Source organism: Ursus maritimus, unplaced genomic scaffold (genome assembly GCF_017311325.1).
Source record: "Ursus maritimus isolate PB19 unplaced genomic scaffold, ASM1731132v1 scaffold_12, whole genome shotgun sequence".
NCBI lineage: Eukaryota > Metazoa > Chordata > Mammalia > Carnivora > Ursidae > Ursus > Ursus maritimus.
This window is the reverse complement of record NW_024423564.1, coordinates 22,522,197-22,543,171: the sequence shown is the minus strand read 5'-3', so window position 1 is coordinate 22,543,171 and position 20,975 is coordinate 22,522,197. Positions and strand designations below refer to the sequence as shown.

Below are 20,975 nucleotides of genomic sequence, written 5' to 3'. Positions count from 1 at the left end.
ATCTCAGTGCCCCTGCGTCAGGAATCTGATCATTACTACCGTCCCCGGGTCCTTTGCTTTCCTCAGCCTCCTTCAGTGATTTTACTTGTCCTCTATTAAGGGAAACCCCTTGGGGACCTGGCAGCTGCCTGCCTCTCTTTCCCCATCTTTTGCAATCCCCCTGCTCACACTCTAGGTACCAACTTTAATGAACCACCTGTAATTTCTCAGATACTCCCAGGTATAAACATGCTTCTAGGACTGTAAACTGCTATTTCTTTGCTCTACCTGAAATGCCTTTCACGTTTCTTTATCAGGTTGATTTTTTAATCTCTCCCCTTAGGCATGAGTCCTTCGGGGCAAAGGCAGTTTCTTCACTCTTCATCTTTGTTCTTTTTTTCTTTTTTTTAATGAAGTGCGATCGACATACAATATCCTCTTTATTTCAGGTGTACATCATAGTGATACAATATTTTTATACGTTGCAAAGCAATCCCCATGATAAATCTAGTTACTTATCATTTGTCACCACGCAAAGTTATTAAAATATTATTGACAGTGTTCCCTATGCTGTACGTTGCATCCCAATAATTTATTTATTTTATAGCTGCAAGTTTCTACCTTCTAATCATCATCACCTATTTCACCCAACCCTCAACCCCTCCCCCCTCCCCCTATGGCAACCAACAGTTTGTTTCCTGTATCTATGAATCTGTTTCTGTCTTGTTTGTTTTGTTTTTTAGGTTCCACATATAAGTGAAATCATCAGTATTTGTCATGCTCTATCTGACTTATTTAACTTAGCATAATACCTTCGAGGTCCATCTGTGTTGTCCCAGATGTCATTATTTCATTCTTTTTGTGGCCGAGTAATATTCCATTGTATATATACACCACATCTCCTTTATCCATTCGTCTATGTATGGACGCTTGAGTTGCATCCATATCTTGGCTACTGTAAGTAATGTTGCAATGAACATAGGGGTGCATATGTCTCTTTGAGTTGTTTTCATTTTCTTCGGATAAATACTCAGAGATGGAGTTGCTGGATTATACAGTTCTATTATTAATTTTTTGAGGAATTTCCATGCTTGTTTCCATAGTAGCTGCACTAATTTTAACTTACATTCCCACCAACAGTGTTCAAGGGTTCCCTTTCCTCCGCATCCTGGCCAACACTTGTTATTTCTTATCTTTTTGGTTGTAGCTATTCTGACAGGTGTGAAGTCATACCTCATTGTTTTGATTTGAATTTCCCTGATGACTACTAATGTTGAGCATCTTTTCATGTGCCTGTTGCCCTTTATGTCTTCTTTGGGAAAATATCTGTCCAAGTCCTCTGTCCATTTTGTAATCAGGTTGTTTGGGGTTTTTTTTATATTAAATTGTAATGTTCTTTATATATTTTGGATAGTAACCCCTTGTTAGGTATATGATTTGCATATATCTTCTCCCATTCAGTAGGTTGCCTTTTTTGTTTTGTTGATAGTTCCCTTCACTGTGCAAAAGCTTTTAATTTGATGTAGTCCCATGTGTTTATTTTAGCTTTTGTGGCTCTTGCCTGAGGAAACTGGTCCAAAAAAATATTATTAAGACTATTGTTAAAGAGACCATTACTGCCTATTATTTCATTCTAGGAGTTTTATAGTTTCAAGTTTACATTTAAGTCTCTAATTTATTTTGAATTTATTTTTGTATGTGGTATAAGATACTGGTCCAGTGTCATTCTTTTGCATGTGGCTGTCCAGTTTCCTCAATACTATTTATTGAAGAGACTGTCTTTTCCCCATTGTATATTCTTGCCTCCTTTGTTGTATATTAATTGGCCCAATTTCTGGGCTCTCTATTCTATTCCATTGATCTATGTCTCTTTTTGTGCCAGTTTCACTGTTTTGATTGCTATAGCTTTGTAATATAGTTTGAAATCAGGGAGCATGACACCTCCAGCTTTGTTTTTGTTTGTTTGTTCGGTTTCCTTCAAGATTGATTTGACTATTTGGGGACTTCTTTGGTTCCATACAAATTTTAGGATTATCTGTTTTAGTTCTTTGAAAAATGCCATTGGTATTTTGATGGGGATTTTGTGGACTCTGTAGATTGACTTGAGTCGGATGGACATTTTAATAATATTAATTCTTCCAGTCCATGAGCATGGACTATCTCTGCATTTATTTGTGTTGTCTTTCATTTCTTTCATCAGTGTCTTACAGTTTTCAGTGTCCATGTCTTTCACCTCCTTAGTGAAATTTATTCCTTGGTATTTTATTCTTTTTGATGTAATTATAAATGGGATTGTTTTCTTAATTTCCCTTTCTGATAGTTTGTTATCAGTGTATAGAAACACAGTTGATTTCTATATATTAATTTTGTATCCTGACACTTTACTGAATTTATTTATTAGTTCTAATAGTTTTTTGGTGGAGTCTTTAGAGTTTTCTATGTATAGTAGCATATCACCTACAAATAGTGACAGTTTTACTGCTGTCCAATTTGGATACTTTTTATTACTTTTTCTTGCCTAATTACTGTGTCTAGGACTTACAATATTATTTTGAATAGAAATGGTATAGTGGGCAGTTTTGTCTTATTCCTGATCTTGAAGTAAAAGCTTTCAGCTTTTCACCATTGAATGTGATGTTAGCTCTGGGTTTGTCATATATAGCCTTTATTATGTTGAGGTACATCCCTTCTATATCTACTTTGTTGAAAGTTTTTATCAGAAATGGATGCCTAATTTTGTCAGATGCTTTTTCTGCATCTACTGAGATCATCGTATGATTTTTATCCTTTGTCTCTTTAATGTGGTATATTACATTGATTTGCAGATGTTGAACCAGTCTTGCATCCCTGGAGTAAATCCCACTTTATCATGGTATATGATCCTTCTAATGTACTTTTGAATTTGTTTTACTAATATTTTGTTGAGGATTATTACATCTATATTCATCAGGTTTATTGGCCTGTAATTTTCCTTTTTTGTGATATTTTTGTCTGGCTATTCAATCAGCCCTCAGTTCTTCAGGAGAAATTGCTCTGTGTAGAGGTATAGATTTGGTGTGTCCATGGCAGAAGGTGAGTTCTGGGTCTTTCTATACTGCAGTCTTAGATGCCCTTTATCTTAAATCCTAACACAGACTAGATGGATGCTGAATGAATGCTACTGGATGAGTGAGTGAGTGGGGATGAAGCAGATCCTCCTTATCATTGTTTTTTTCATGATGCCAATGCAGGTTAGCTGGTTTCCTTTTTTCCTCTTCTCCTTCCTTTCTCTTTAACCATCCCTGTGTATCTCTGACTTAGGAAATACAGCTCTTTCCTGGTCAAAAACTTTTAGTGATTTACCATTTCCTGAAGAATCCATTTCATGCTTAATATCATTTATACCCTCAAGCAGTGAATCTTCAATCAGCCTGTCCAGCACCATTTCTCGTTTCTGCTTGTCTACCTCCAGACTCCAAACCTACCTCTTAACCATTGTGTTATCACAGTCTGTAGCATGCCACCTCTGTGGTTTTGTTTATGCCTTACCTTCATCCAGGTGTTTCTTTCCCAGTCTCTGCCTACAGAATTGACGGTCAGAATGTCCCCTGCTCCAATCAGAAATAATCCTCCATTCCGTGTCCTCCTATATCACTTTTAATTTTTTCCTCCATTTTGGTATATATCATATTCTGCTTCGTATTATAGTCTAGGGTTTTTATTTCATTTTTGCATACATATATTCTAATAGATTACAAACTCCTTGAGTTAAAGCTGAATCAGTTCAACCTCGAAAGCCACAGGCAAGCTAGCTTGGTGCCATGTAGTCAGCCTGGAAAAAACATGGGATTTGACTTAAGCAGACTGTGGTTTGAATCTCTATAATGCCACAAAAAGCTGTGTGATCTCTCATTTTTTTCTCCTGGTTTCCTAACTTGTAAAAGGAAGATAATAATACCAAATTTGCAACATTATTATGCAGATTAAATGAAATAATATATGTAAAGTATATAGCTTCATGCAATGGCCCACGGCAGAAGTGCAGTAAATGGTTATTATTCTCCTTGCTGTTACTGGTACTATAGTAGGGAGTCACAATTGGACTAAGGCTTTGTTTTGTTTGCCTGAGCTCTTAGTATTAATGGTTTTCATTTAATTGTGTGGCTAATTTCTAGCTGAATATAACTGAAGCTAGAAATTACCCATTAGCCTTGCTGTTAAATATAAATCTTCCCTTTTTTTTTTTTCCACTATCTTACAATCTTGTGTTACTTATTCTGGTATTACAACATTTTCCTGGCCAAAAGGGTTGCTTGCTTCTTCTGTTTTTTCACTAACGGAGGGCCAAATTGCTTCCAGGATTTGTGAAAACAATTATTCAAGCCTTAATCCTTTTTAATTCAGTCTTTTCTGTGCTATTTTATTGTAGAGAACATGAATTGAATTTCCTACTTTTAGAGTTATTGAAACCTGCTGTGTGGCCAAGAGGCTTCTTTGACCTGCCGGGTTCTGGCGCATCTTACTCTCCCACTTCGGTTGACTTTGGTTGAGTGTATCGTCCTCAGCCCGGATGGCACCACCCAAATGCACACAGCTCCTAATACCAAAGAACTTCCTAAAACTGAAGTCGACTAAGGGAAAGGACATACTATGCTTTTGTAAATTATTAGGAAAGATAGAGTCCAGCTCATTCTTCATTTGAATTAGGTGCTTTGTGCTTATTATCAATTCGAGTTTCCTAGAATTGAAATTATGGGAAGATGATTCAGTGTGGGGGAATACCTAATGTCTCTTTTCTCCCTTTCCAACTGAAATAATGATGAAATCATCAAAGAAAGAAAAATTACTCATGTATAGCTACAAAAAATGACAAGAATTGATCATACGTATTTAAAGCATATGCATCATCATCTACCCTGGTGAGAACAGATTAAGCAATAGCCCTAGAAATTGACTGAAGACCAAGACCCTGGCAGAGGAATGCAGCACTTCCAGAGATCAAAATACTGGAAAAGGAGAGGGAATCAATCACAATTTCACCAGCTCCTGCTACCGATGATGCTGGTGATGGTGGTGGTCATAGTGGCGGTGGTGTGATGGTAATATGCAACATTCAGTAGGCAAATTGTCAGGCACTGTGAAAGACAATTAGTGTTCATTATTTTATGCATTTAAAATCCCTGTGTGTAGGTATTGCTATTTTTATATCCATTTGACAGTTGAAGAAACTAGGGCTTCAACAGCTAGTCTTACCCAATGTCACATAGTTTATGTGGGACAGAAGTGGGACTTAAACTGAAGTCAGTCTAACCTGTCATCAGTCTTCTTAATCCCAATGCTGTGCTGATAAGGCTACAAACCTTTCTGTAGGTGAGAGTGAGGTCAGAGAACAGGACAGGACTTCTCAGGACAGTAGCTCTCAACCAGAGCAGAAGCACCAACCCACCAGACCACAACTTCCAAGGGCTTTTATGAGGGGGAGTTGCAGATTGATCAAGGGAAAGCTTTTATAAACCCCTTATGGCAGGGACATCATGTTAAACTGCCAGGAAGGGGAGAAAGATAGAATATATGGCTTAGATACTCTGTTTCCTAAAGCCAATTTTAGTAGCACAGTCTGCCAGTAATCCCACCCCAGTGCATAGCAGTTTCAGGCTGCAGAAGCTAAGCAGAGGGGAATAGTGTGCTTACAGTTGGTGTGGGTACCTCCTGATCCTACGTAAGAAGGACATTTTGTTGATAATTTCCATCTGGCAATGAAAATGGCACAATTTCATCGAACAACCCAGAAGAGTGAAGTTCTCTAACCTGCCCCTGAGCTTTTTCCAGCAGACCCAGATCCTGTGCTAAACGTTTGGACTTTCAGCAATTTACTCTTAGCTTACCCCCTAGCATTCACAGCCCACCATGAGACATCCCATTAATATCCCATTAACAAATCATTAGATGGATTCTCTAAGATTTAACAAAATAATCACCCCAAAAAGTACATGTACTCATAAAGTAATAAGTGGCCTCACTGAGATAGTTAACAAATAAAACAAGAAAAAAAAAAATCCCCTCCCCCAAAAAAACATGAAACCTTACTATTGAAATAGATCTCCTATTGGTAACGGAAGATTTATAAAATACCAAATGTTTATTCTTAGGAAATAAAAGCAAATATAGCTGCAATGAAATAAGGACAGAAAAGTGAAATTCCATAACAAAAATCATAATGATGGTGATGAAGATTTATTTTAATAAGAATAATAAAATTAATAAGGATACTAATTCACATGAGCATTTGAATCAAAATAACATATTTTGATTCTAAGACATTTTCACATTTTAATGGCTCTGAAATGGGGATCTTCTTAAGTAATCGCCTCTTTCAGATAACTTTCAGTCACACCGCAGTGGTAATGTATGATGCCCCTCTGAAAACATGAGAGAGATGGTGTCATTTCTGCTTGAAGTTTCCTGGCCTTGGATCTCACCCGATAAACTCCATGAACTTTACCCCAAACTGCATGGCTCAGTAGGATCTGGTTACCCGTTCCTTCTGTGACTTCATCTCCTAGAACCTTCCCTTTGTTGTTCGCTCCACTACATGCCACAGCCGTGCTAGTCTCCACGTTCTTGGGCCTTCCAGGCGTGCTTCCACTTCCAGTCTGGGGCCCTGTGGTTTCCTCTGCCAGGAATGATTTTTCTCCCGAGAGGCTCATGGTTCACTCTCACGTTGACTGCAGATATTTAATCAAATGTCGCTTCCTCATTTCGGCTTGCCCCTGTCATCTTACGTGAACTCACATCGTCCTACATTCCCTAGATACCTTTCTGCTTCATGTTTCTTTTTAGCATTAATTTTCAATAGATAGTTCCTGTTTCATTTATCTTGCTTTTGGTTGGTCTCTCCTCGGTTGAGTACAAGCTCTGGTAGAGGCAGGGATTTTTGTTGTCTTCACGCTGAGTCTCCAAGTCCTAGACGAATGCCTGGTACAGAGAAGGCATTTAATAAACATATGCTGAATATATAAATCAATACTGTACATAAATAAAGTATGTATAAATATATGTATTTATATGTAAATACACCAAACATAAAACAATAAATTGATGGATTACACGCTCAGAGGTTGGGTGAGATGGGAGGAGGCATAAATATCACACTAAGCCTCTCTGATGGCGCATGGACTAGGTGTCAGGCGTCTTGAGATATAAACCTGCCTCTGTTACTATCTCAGTGATATTTGGCAGGTTAATACCCTGGGCCTCCAGGTTGGACTGAATAATCTGAATGGATGTTATAACATGTCAGTTAATTGATCCTTCTACTAAGAACAACTGAAAAATGAGGACCAGGAATGGGAAGCTGGGGTATGAAACCATACCTCTTAACATAAATATTATCACCATAAACGATAGTGGTTATGAGACTTAATGCAAAAGAATTTTGAGATAACTTGTAGTTCAATTTCCTCTGTTTTGTAAATAGTGAAACCCAAGCCCAAGGTTTGAAGGACTTAGCCAAGGTCAAATGCTAATTGGTGGCAGACCTTAGAACTCTACTCAGCATCTCTGACTGAATCCAGTCTTCTTTTTCCTATAACTGGTTTGTACAAAGGGTAAATGCTGGTGACTTTCCAAACAAAGAATTATTCTTCAGCTGTTTTGATATAATGATTGGCTTAGATTTGATGAATTCATCCAGTAACAAGAATACGTAGATCGATGCATCTCTCTTTGTGATCTAATTCAGCTTACAGAAGAGATTGGAAAACTGGAAGATAAAGTGGAATGCGCTAATAATGCCCTGAAAGCAGATTGGGAAAGATGGAAACACAATATGCAGAATGATATCAAGTCAGCATTTACAGATATGGCTGAGGAGAATATCCACTATTATGAACAGGTAATTAGCGATAAGTGATATTGCTTCATTTTGTGAAAGTTATCCTCTCTTTAACTTTTTCTCTGTTGTGTCCTTTGTTGAAAGAGTCTATTAAGGAACCAAGTGTCACATTCAGAAGCCTCGTTGGTGGCTCAGTGCCAGTAGAGTAATGCTGAACCCACCCACTGAAACAAATGTGTTTATGTGGAGGAAGGGTGAAAGTCTTCCTTCTCACACAGCATGCCCCAAGTGCCTAATTTGAGCCTTGATGTGAGAAAGAAATATGATAGCATTTTGCTTTATTTGTTTTCCCCACAGTTTCTTGTTTGGGAAGGATTTGAATTTTTCAAAAGCACTCGGTAATGCTTCCTACTGATTCTCCTATCTTCTTTCCTCTTCCTCTCCCTCTCTTATGTTAGAAAGGTTTGCAACATGAGAAAAGGACCAGAAGTTTGAATGAGCAAAACATCAATTCGGGTCCTATATCTTGTGTCCCTGCCAATTCCACTTTGCCTTCTGTAGCTGTTCAAAACCTCAACAAAAGAGCATGCTCTTTTATTTTATTTTATTTTATTTTATTTTATTTTAGTTTGGTTAGTTTAGTTCAGCTTTTCTCTTCTTCTTTTTTTTTTTTTTAGTTCAAGATAGAACCTAGTCATCATTTTGCTTTTCAAATGATTATTTTTTATTATTTTTTTACAACTAACAGTTCCCCAAGGTAATTACTATTTTAAATGAATTTTATACTATCACTTTTTTTAATCTAGCATATTCTAAACATACTCTTCCTAGCAGGTACATTTTAAACATACATCTTTAACCTTATCTCTGGCTGGATTAATGACTATATGAAATAGGTACATTAAGAATATTATTTTGTGCTTTTCTAGTCTGTAGTGCATGTCAGTTTAATACTATAAAATATTGTATATTTTGAAAGATTAACTGATAATGATATTTTCATTTAACAAGAGTTTCTTAAGCCCCTACTTCCAGCAGACACTGTGCTGGGCCCTGGGGGGACCACAGCATGCAAGACAAATACAGTGCCTTTCTCATGGAGGCGCAGTCACCAAGGGGACCAGACAATTAATACAAAAGATCATAATAAAGTATAAGACGTTCTAGCATAGAAAAACATTATGAAGGCATCTAACCTAACCTAGAAGGAATGAGGGAGGTTCTGCTGGGGATGTGTGAGATCTGAATGATGAATAAGGTAGGTGGATAAAGATGTGAGAAAGAATTCCTGTCAGAGAAAATACATGCAGAAAATCCTAGAAGTGAGAGAACATGTTCAAATAACAGGTTCTTTTTTGGAGGTCGAAGTAGAGGTCGTGTTGAGTTGAAAAGCGAGGTTTTTGTAGAGGAGGAAAGAGTTTTCCTGAACCCTCTTAGGGTCCCTGGCTAGGTCTGAAAATGAAAATGAGAAAGAAAATTGACAGGAGAAAAGCATACAAATTGATTTAATGTAAGTTCTCTGAGACATGGGAGGCTTTCTGAGGACATAGAGTCTGCAAGAAACAGAGCTGAGTATTTTATGCGAGGATTGATGAAGGGTGGGTGGTTGTGTAGAAATATGGTAGATTAAGGAGTATGAGGTAAGTATAATAAACCAGGGAAACGTAACAAGTCCTGTTTGTTAGGTGTCTTCTTTGGGTTCCTTCCCTTTGATAAGGACGTTTCTTTCCTCTGGATATAAGGAAGGCACCTTTCATATGAGGTTTTTATCACCTGCATTGGGGGATGAGGGTTGTGAAAGGTCCAAGTGATTTTCCTGCCCCTGCTGTAGTCTCAGACTCCTTCAGCGTAAAGTACTCGATATGGCCAGGTGCCATATTTCGCTGCCATGTAACCCACTGGGCTGAAGAGAGCCTAATATAAGTCTTTTATTTTTCATCCTAAAGGACATAGGAAAGGCCACAGAAGAGTTTTCAGCAGGGAAACGACAATATCTATCAGACTTGCCTTTTAGAAAGGTCACTCTGGCTTTTATGGGTCAGAGTGCAACACAGCTGGACGTGATGAGACCTAATCGTTAGGGAACTGTTGTGGCACCAGACAGAGATGTGACCTGACACAGGGATTTCATGGCAGTGGCCTAGCGCCTCAACTGATTGAAAAGATCATTTTCTCTCTCTTCTTAATTTTTTTATTCTACATTAACAACCTTAAGTAAATTCAAGGATCTCAGAGGACTTTCCCATAAGTCTCAGATTTTGAAATGGTTTAAAATATTTTGTTGAATAAAGTACATTGACCACCATAGGCTTTATTACCACTTAACTAAACCCACAAAAGCAAACTTCTCACTCCCGTACATTAGAACTGCCCATTCTGATGTTACGGAATTGTTAGGACAATGAACCAAAATAATCCATAAGAAAATGCCTCGAAAATTAAAATATGCAATATACTATAAGTGATTATGATTATAAAACATAAGTATATTAGGGTATAAAAATCACATGACAAATGCGAGGACTTTATTTTCCTTTAAATGATAGGATCTGCAAATTTTTTTTTTTCTAAGTTTGGACTTTATTTTTTTAAGGGAAAATGTTCATAGCAAATCCACTGAACTCCAACTAAAATGTCTGGATTTTGACTATACCTGTCATATAAATTCATATTTTTTGTCATTCTCATGGACCGAATTCAGTTTATATAAAATACTGTTTTCTTAGAAACAGTTAAATTAGCCTCACTGTGCCATATTGCCAATTTTGTTCTTCACAGCAGTTTATATCTGTATGTTTTAACTCTTTCCTCCAAATGAATTATATTTCTGAATTTTACTAAAATGTATCAAGTGCACTGCATCTTAAATATGTAACTTTGAAAGAATCATTGGTTTTCTTTAAATTCAAAAGAACCCCACACTTTCAATTATTTATTGTTTTTTCCCTGAGTGAATAACTTTCAACTGATTTGCCATATCAGTCCAAGCATAATCAGGAAGTTGGAGCCCTTAAATAATCAAGGCTTCCTAATTAGCACACAGACTGTGTGGCCTGAAACAGTAGCAGTCTGCTGTTATCTGTTAACTTCAGAATATCTTAGATATACAGAGAAGTGAAATGTTCCAGAATCTTTCCATTTCCTTTTTAATTTAATCACATTCTTATGGAAATACGTTTTCTTTTCATCAACATTTGCAAATATAAATCCCCAAAGGGGTTTGTTCCTAGTATAATAGATGAATTGGGGTATAAACATTTGCCTTTGGACTTGTTTTATGAAGTGAAATGGTCACAGCTTGTTTATGACTTAAAATTTAAATATCAAAGTAACAGGGGAAAATCAGATTATAAATATGAGAGATGGGTCTGTATCAGAAGCCAGCTATTATCATATTGAATTGTAATACTTAGACGTGTGAATTTACTTGGAGACAGTGGACACCAAATACAAAACGGGTATCTCCAAGTGAACTCTAAATAAGTAAAATGAAGCTATTTCCATTTTGTCCTACATGACCAATAATTAAGGATAAATTTCACTTATTTTTAAAAGCAAGATTTAAAAAGCATTACAGCAAAATTCCAATTGAACATGGGTAATTTCAAAATATATTGGTACCCAAATAACCAAAGAAAATTACTTCCTGATAAAATGTGGAGGGATGCTAAAACCATAACACATGGCATGCTGGATTAAGTGCGTGGACATGTTCTAATTGTTCTCTGGTAGGTACAGAAGAATGTCTGTTTGTGTGGTTGTTTATGCTGATGGTAATGATGATGATGGTGGTGGTGGCGGAGGGATTTGACAGGAAGTGGTCCTTGGTAGGTATTGCAAACTGAAAGTGTATACTCTTTGAAAGTTCACATTTTAATACCATAGTGAAAAGTTCACATAGTGTTAATTTTTGCCAAATAAAGCAGTTTATAGGTTAAGTGAATGTAACACTTAAGTGATTGTAATACTTAAAGTAATAAAATTTATTCCTTGGCACAGTTTACTTTACAATATTAATGTGTGGAAGTCCTTGTTTCATAGTCTTATTTTCGTGGTTATAAAGTTAATATATATGCACACGAAAAACAACAACAACAAAAGCTAGGTACACTAATATATAAATTAAAAATAAAGAATTCCTGTAACCTTTTCTCCTAGAGAGAGTGGCATATTTAAATACAATTATAGAAAAATAATTTGCTATGTTCAGATCAAAATATTTTAAGATTTCTACATGGCCCTTTCTGAATGTGTCTGCATCAAAACATGATGACATATTTATTTTATGTCATGATGATTACAATGACTATGTGTTATTTTGAGTTCCATACTTCTCATTTGTTTACTTTTCTGTATAATGATATAATTTTAACATAATACAATCACATTAATATACTTCTATTAGCAAAAGTAACAACTAATAGTTGAACCTTTATGTTATTTTTTTGCTCTCACAGATAATACTATTATAAATAATTATGAACATTAGACTTTAAAAACTTTCCGGATAAGAATTTCAAGAAATAAGCAGGCCAGCGGACATTTCATTTCAAATTATATCAGTCTTATTTAAGAATGTCTGTTGCCTCATGTGAAATCATTCATTTAAGATTCTGTTAACATAAAAATCCTGTGCTAAGCACTATGGAGCATCCAAATTCAAACTTCGAATCTTGCCATTAGGACCTTAGAGTTTACTGGGGAAGAATAGCAAGTATATGTATTTTTCACTTGATTCCTATGGCTTTATTTTAATGGAAGAGTATTTAAATTAGTTTTATTTACTTGAATTGTAATGAACAGATTTAATTGAAGGGTTCTATCACTACGGAATAATACAAATGTCAACATGGAAGTGTAGGAAACAAACAAACAAAAAAAGATGATTCTAACATAGACCATTTTCTGGAAAGTAAATGAAGAAAGAAAAAAATCATTGTAAGAGTATAGCATCTAGCCAGATGAATAATACAGCTAATGTTTTCCTAAAATTCAAGTCCAGTTATTTATGGACCACTTAAAAATTAGAGAAATTTTAAAAAGACACACACACACACACACACACGTTATAGTAGTTCTACAAAGTAAGTAATGGATGAGCGTTAAACATCCTAGAAGTTCTTCAAGTATAGTTGTATTTATTTGAAAAGGTATTCCTTGCTATATTGGGGAATGGTAAAATAAATTCTAGCAAAAGAGTTGTTTGTTTTCAATTCAGGGGTGTACTACATAGTTTTGGAACATGTTGTAAATTTTGTAAATTTAAAACACCTTGGTCCAGGTAAAGACAGCTCCCAAGCACTGTGACTTGAAGAGGTTAATCTATATTGATCATGATTATAAAACTGCCAGATAAGCAGGATTCTGGGTTTCATTTAGATTTCTGTCCAAAATTTCATTCTTCTTTTAAAAACTGGGCATCAGATAAGGGATGGACTGCGTGCTCATCTACTGAATGAGAAGAAGCAATGAGGGGGATTAGCTTCCCTAGACTTAATTCCATCCAACAAAGAGGAACTATTATGTAACATGACAGAAAGCTGGGGAGAAAGTACCTTTTTCAAATTCTGGGAGGCAAGAGCAAAGGAAGGAAACCCTGGCCATTTTCGGTCATATTCCCTAGAATTTAGTAAAGTGGCTTTAAAAAGTTACAGAAAATTTAGTTGTAATGACAAAGTCACAGAGTGACAAAGAGAATATGACATAAGAAGAATGAACAATGCCAAAAAGTAAAAGTGAAGCAGTTAAAGAATCAGATATGATTATACCTGTGGACCATGGACTATGAAAGGCAAAGACGCAAAGGGATACAGTCAAAGGTGAAGACAGAGGAAACAATGTCGGGAGGCACATTTCACGAAAAAGTGAGGTTTGGGGGGACAAAAGCGAATGACTTCCGAAGAGTAGCAAAGTCACATGGAAGTGGGCGTTGAGGAGCCTCTTTGGATACAAGAAGGCTAGGAATTAATAAGCTCTAATAAAATTGGTAACGTGACTCTCTAACGGAAACCATGTTATGAAAGCTGAAATAAATAGAACTACTTCAATTCTATTTCATTCCTGTTTTCTCCATTGAGGAGAATGAAAGTATAAGTTGAAAGATTTAGACAAATAGAAATAAAAGATAACTAAAATCCAGTATATTTGAAGAGATAATAAAACAACAGCCATCCATTTCCACAAAAAGAGAAGTCTGGGTGTATTCACTTTGCCAGTGAGCAATGCAGAAGCCCTTCCTTTACCAGCCCAAAAGCAGCGCCTGCAAAGCCTTAGTTGTAGCCCTTAATTCTGAGGATCAACAGACTTCTGCTTACCCAGGAGAAATGCAGACTGCTTTTCTTTCCTAGGTAAATACTAAAATTAGTTTCAGAGAAAGTTTTGGGAAATACTGGAACAATGACACCTGTTTCTAAAATAGTTAACCTCTGTCATTTCTGGTATATACTATACACAATCACATAATAACTGCTCAAGTCTTTGTGAGTAGCCTTTCTCAGAGAGAGAAGCATAGGAGTGCCAGAAGATCTACCCAGAGAGAGTTATTTAGTATAATTTTGACCCCAAGGAGTGACAGGTAGTTTTTGAGCTTTCCTTTGACATGTTGGGACAGAGGCATAATAAGTGGTCTATATTGAACCATTTAAATTATTTTTTATATTGACAGTCTCTTAGGATGAAACCAAGTAAACAGATAACTTTCTTCAAAGTTAATGTGTCTCAACTCCGTAGTCATAAGAACAAAGAAGTTGGCTACAGCTGGGAATAATTCAGTTATCTTGGACAGGGATTTTCTAATCACGTCAGGGGATTTTTTTTAAAAAATATATTAATGCCTCATACCATTTACTAAAGCTGGTACCTAACCTGATCCCTAGGAGCCAAGAAGACAGATTCTTGATGGTGCTAAAACAGTCCTTCAGAAGAGTGTATATCTTTGAAACTCTTTGAAGAATGTTTCAGAACTACATTATATAGACCCCAGGATTGAACAGATTCCCATTGTACGTAGGCTAGATTTTCTGGAAAGCAAACACATCCATCTTGAGAGACTAAGATGCTTAGATTTCTAATCAGCCTAACCATTTTTATACCAGTTAAAATTTTCAATCCATTACGTTCTTGTGTCCATGTTATCTACTTTCTTACTCACTGGAAGTCACTCACTGGGGGCCTGAATGTCTGGATTAGCAAATTCAGGCTGCATCACACCACTTTTCTATGGACCATTCAGTTTATTTAGGGATGGTCATCTTCATCAAAAAGAAAACACCAAGTTTTCATTTTACCGCCATTAAATGGTTATCCACTGAATACCTAGGAATTTTCCCTTTGCATTTTTAGTATAGAGACCAACACTACTGATTATTTAATGATTCGTCTTATCTTTCTTTTTACTATCTATGCCATGGAAATCATTTTTTTTTTTGGTGAGCAATCAGTTCCTGTTTTAAATAGAATCTAAAGGTACACAGTAATAATGATCAGAGCAGGGAAAACAGAGATGAATAACTGTGTTATCCTAAGATTTTAAAACTTTATACTCTTACAGTTTGATGAGAGGCTTCACCATTGATTACAGAAATAAAATCATCAGTGAAAACCTTAGAATGTTCGTGGAAGGCTATTATAGTTCTCTATTATCAGTTGTTTGCGGGGAGGGGCATCTTTGGAGATTAGCTACCACAGAGGCCAGGAAGCTGCCTTCTCAGTTTGATAGATTATACCAGGATTCTTGGATAAGTGAAGAGGTGAGATTCTGAGCTGAGGGAAAACTACATTAAAGACAGTTTATAAATAACTTTTTAAAATTGACTATTGCAAATATCAGAGGAAGTCCCTGTGTATAGTTCTTTCATCTCTTAACTGTTGTATATTTGGGGGCATAGTTGATCAACTGTCATTTAGTTCCATTGATTTTACTTTGGCTATCATTGGTTATGACAGTTGAATAGCCAAATGCCTTCCATCTAGGTTATGCTGTTTTTCATTTTATTGGACAAGGTTGGCAATTAGCACATTCACATTTCCAAGAAACTCTTTAGGAAAAAAAAAACCTGTTCACCTTTGTTTAATGTCTCAGATTTATTTACTCACACAAGCAATTGATGGAATAAACAAATATTCTTTAGAAAAGACTTAGTGAACTAACAGATGTGAAACCTTTAATGCTCATTAGAATCTTTATTTTAAAACCATCTGAAGTTTAGGTAACTGTGAGCTCGTAGAGTAAATTTCAGTTCTACTTGGCTTAAAAGACTGCTCCATTTTGAATTTATACCTCAATAAATTGATACAGGTTTTTGATGATACAGGTGAATGTTCCCCTACTCTTGCAAATAAGAAAGTAAATATTATCCTCTACATTGATGACAGGGTCCTGCTTTCATATTCCAAGTCGTAAATCTACCTCTAACTAGTTTTTTTTTCCAAAGGAGTCTTTATACTCAAGCCAAAATTATTTTGCAGTAAAATTATCTTCAGCATGTGAAATGATAGTATATTTTGTGGAGGTCAACTCTTTAATTCACTAGGTCTTTATCTTGGTGACCGCATTGAAATTTGCTCTTTTCCAAATTTAAGTTTTATGAGAGCCATATTAAGGTCTTGTTATGCTAGAAGATACTTCTGACTAAAAAAAAAAAAAAAAATAGAGCAAAGTAATTATCTACATCCTTTACTAGCTATTCAAAATGCTGAATTCAGTCCTAATGATGCATTTTGAAAGTAACATTGACAAACTAAGATGTAATCAGAATAAGGTTATGATGATAATGGTCTTAGAAATGCATCTTAATTCAGAAAATTAGAAAAGAAGAAAGGTATTTGGAGGGCAGTCATGGAAGAAGGATTACATGTTTTATCATTGCTTCAGATGATATATCTAAAACCAACTCTTGGAAATTGTCTAATTTGAACTCACACACACAAAACTATTTCCTATGCATTATAATTTTCTAAATTATATTAAATTGCATTGTAAAGAAATATATTCCTTGCCATTGGGAATTTTTAAGCAATTGTTGAATAATATAAATCAGTAATTCTGTCAGTGCTAGCGTCTCTCAATGCATTTTATAGAAAATTAGTGTTTTGTAATGTTAATGAGTGATAACTTTTGAAAGAAAAATTTCTGTAGTCAAAGAATTTTGGATTAAATAAAGTTAAACAGGTTTATTTTCTAAAGAAGTTCTTAGCATAGTTTATGGGCTCACATGGTTTGTGAATCTGAGGATATAATTTCCTTGACTAGATCAGCATGTCTTCTTGCAGAATTAACATGTCATGGAACACAATTTGGGAAACCTTGGGTAATTATGTTGATCTCTAAAGTCATGCTACTTGAAGTATGGACTGACGCCCAGTCCATAAGTTGTTTATTACAGATTCATAACAAGATAAATCAGAAGTTGAAAGTAATCAATAAAAATCTTCTAGAGCAATTAGATGTCGCCATGACATCCATGTAGATAATTGGTAGACTTGTTATGTTGATTAAGTATTGGTCGGTATTGTTAGGCTGTTGTGGTGATTCATGGGTCATGCATTGCAGACTGGTCACGCTCAGTAGGATCACTTAATGGTCCTTGGAGATTGAAAGAAATTTGTGTTCTTCACCATCAATAGTTTAAGAAGCACTGCTCCGAAGTTCCATCTCTTTTCTAAGAGTCTGCTCATCTCTTATGCTTAACATAGTGTCCTTTCTCATTTAGAAGTTTATAATCTGTTTAATATTCAAGTGTTATATAATAAGTATATAAAACACAGTCAATTATAGAATTAAGTTTAAATGCAACAGGCTGTGATTTTTATTTACTTCTAAGGAAACCTTAAAATAAATTGTCATTTTTAGAATTCTAAAGTAAGTAATTAACTAAAGTTGATCCTTGAACAATGCAGAGGTTAGGGGCGCCAATTCCTCGGGCCGCTGAAAGTCTGTGTACAACTTTTGACTCCCCAAAAACTTAATTGCTAAGAGCCTACTGTTGGCCAGAAGCCTTACCAGTAAAATAGTCAATTAACACATATTGTGTAAGTTATATATATTATATGCTGTATTCTTACACTAAAGTAAGCTGAAGAAAAGAAAATGTTATTAAGAAAATCATAAGGAAGAGAAAATACATTTACAATACTGTCCTGTAAAAAATCTGCAGATAGGTAGACTCATGTAGTTCAAACCTGTCGTTCAAGGGTCGGCTGTACCCTGTTATTTTATTAAGTGAGAATTTCTGTCTGAAATGTACATTTAAAACCCATAGCTACAGTTCATGTTTTCACATAACCATGGACATCTTTTATTATGTGTCATATAAGTCTTGAAGATTTTTGTGGTTTTCTGGTTTCTGCTTTCTTAAAAAAAATCTCTTAAAAATATTCTCATTAATCTCTTATATTCTGTGATATTAATTCTCAATTATCTGTACAAATGAAGTTAAGTTGAGGTGGGAAATGGACAGTTATGCTAGAGCATAGACCATCTGTACCTCTTTCCCGTCCTTTGGATTAGATGAGTTTTTCTGTTGTTAAGCTAATCACGTGTTTGAATACAAGATTACATATTTATAATTTATAAAAGTTTCTAGTTTCTGAATCAAAGGACTTCCATCTTATTGTGCTTTGTAAGTGATAGACTATATTCTACAGACCAATAACTGTGTAATTCCCATAAAGAAAAGGAAGGGATTTAAGACACACACATGCACATGTACACACTGCAAGATACAACGTCTTGGAGAAAAAAGGTGGTTTGATTAATGAAAAAAAATTAAAGTTGAGTATCAGGATGCTTGCCAGTAGCTAATTGTAAAGTCTTAATCATATCTTCTCTAAACCCATTGCTCTAATCTGTCAGTAGAGGTATTGATAATCCTCCCCCTCTCCACCCCTCTCCACACACTGCCCTCATAAATCTTTAGCAGAATAAAATTAGAACACATGTGTGGAATGCTTTAAAATAATGCACTGAAACATCATAGCTGTGCCTTGATAATTTTTCAGTAATTCAAAGGTAAATGTGCTCTTCTTTATAGTTTGCTGTATTTTCAAGGTATGGTTAAACAAACGCAGATAAGCTTGGTGTTTGAAGTGTCTAGAAGTAAACTGGACACCATGCATTTTATTGGTCGAAAACAATGAAGATAAAGAATAGAAAAAGTATGAGTTGAAAAGATTTGAATTCAAATTTTGGCTCTTGTAATAATTCTTCCTCTAAAGATTTCCAATGTATTAGACCTTTTGGAGCTCCAGTTTTCCCATGTGTAAAAATGAGGGAAAGGGAATAAATTATATCCAGGGTTCGTTCGTTCTTCAGATCTTGAGTCAGAGATCCAGACTAATAAGACAAAGTAATAAAAACGTGGACCACAAGATGGCGTTTGTAGCTAATGAGTCCTTTTGCATTAACTCTGTTAGTCTTTTAAGTATTTTCAGGATTTATAAATCAAGCTTATCACTTATATTCTTGAGAGATATGTAAAAGTAATTTTTAGAAAAATATGCAAATTCTGTTATTTTAAAGTTGTTGATAGTTCTAAAATTATAAATTGGCTGATGATCCTTAGAAGCTGAATTTAGACTTTTCCAAAAATGAAATGTAATGAGCCACTTTGAGCTATTACAAAATAATAGAAGTTGCTTTCCTCTAGCAACATCATCTCTAATTTCTTTCTGGACTGATTACATTCACAATTTAAAATATGCAGTTCCTGTAAGTATTCAATAGTGTTCTGAATCTTAGGTTCAGGTGGTAAAAAGCAACTACTGAAATGTTACACATCCCATTACCGTCATTTTAGGCATGATCTACAATTTTTATAATGATTTATTTTGCAGCAAAATTGGCCTAGTACAGAGATGTTTACATATTTGAGCTTCAGTGTTCCCTCAAATGTAGGTGATGTCATTTGCACCCAAGATCATTTGAGACAGCATTAAAATACTTAGAGGACACTCAGTCATATTTTTCATCTTTAATTTATTAAAAGACATGCAGTTATCATGGTACTGTCTAAAAGATATTTTTAGATTAGGAGGAAAAAGCTAGAAGCTCAACAACTTTTGGCTTAATGTAGAGACTTCTGGTTTAAAAAATATATGGTAAACTTTGGCTTTTATCATATTTCATAATGATAGGTTTCATTGTTATTGTTTTAGGCAAATTTATAGTTATTTTATCTATTATCATAGAGATATATAAATATAAATAACATGTTATTATTTTGACTTATGTGATAATGGGGATGAAACTAAATTTTCTATTAGCTGTTCCACAAACCGGGAGGTAGCATTACCAATGGAGACGTTAAACTTTATGTTGACATGGCATGTTGGCCAAGAGCATGGCTCCGGATAGACACAACTTGTAACTTTGAGCTGAGAGACCTCGAAGACTGTATTTGAGTGAGCCTCAGTATCCATCCTTCTCTATAAAGTGCTGAAAATAATAGTATCTCCATCACAGATTTGTTTGTGTATTAAAATATGTATGTATGTGTGTATGCATGTATGGAATGGAACAAGGAAAGATGAAAGAAAATTCCTAGAAGCAAAATTCAGTATTCCCTGTAAGTCAGTAAAAATAAATTATTTTGTAGCTTTTATACTCATAAACATCCTTCTAGGAATCTCATGCAGCTATTCCTTAAGCCATAACTTACTCTACTTGAGGCTGAAATTGCCAATATAAGAAATAAGTTACAAGGCTGATGATAGATAGATAGATAGATAGATAGATAGATAGATAGATAGATAGATAAAAATACATGTGATGTCCTTAGCTTAGTGCCTAGCACCTAATAAGGTTTCAATAAATGTAGAGTACCAATAGAGCAACAATAGTAGCAATTGAAAATATTTCTCAGTTTATGAATCATCTCTTTGGAAATTATTTATAATGATAATTATCTTGCAAATATCAGATCCTGAGGAAAGAGGTAAAATTTTACGTTTGATGCATTTCCACACTGTGTCAAGCCAAGGAGAGCAAGACAGACTTCTAAATTGTGTGCGATCTCATTTCCCAACTTCTTGTTGGCTACAGTTAGCCCCGGGAAGCATTCACTTTCAGTTCTAGGCTCACATTTAATGGACATATACAGTCCAAAACCCTTATTTTATGAATGAGTAAAGCCCAGAGCAGTGAAGAGATTTGCTTGCAGTCGCACTGCAGGACAGAACCCCTTCC

General features: G+C 35.3%; 1 protein-coding gene across 2 annotated transcripts in view; it reads left to right on the top strand.

Moving 5' to 3' along the window:
• Positions 1-20,975, top strand: part of SNX7 (sorting nexin 7) — a 156,950-nt gene that overhangs the window by 63,475 nt on the left and 72,500 nt on the right. For both annotated transcript variants that reach the window (XR_005834100.1, XM_040626996.1), the window contains exon 8: positions 7,700-7,852. Coding sequence is in view for 1 of the 2 variants with exons in the window: in XM_040626996.1 (XP_040482930.1) it covers positions 7,700-7,852 (153 nt within the window). In the remaining variant the exon portion in view is untranslated. The remainder of the gene's footprint in view (positions 1-7,699; positions 7,853-20,975) is intronic.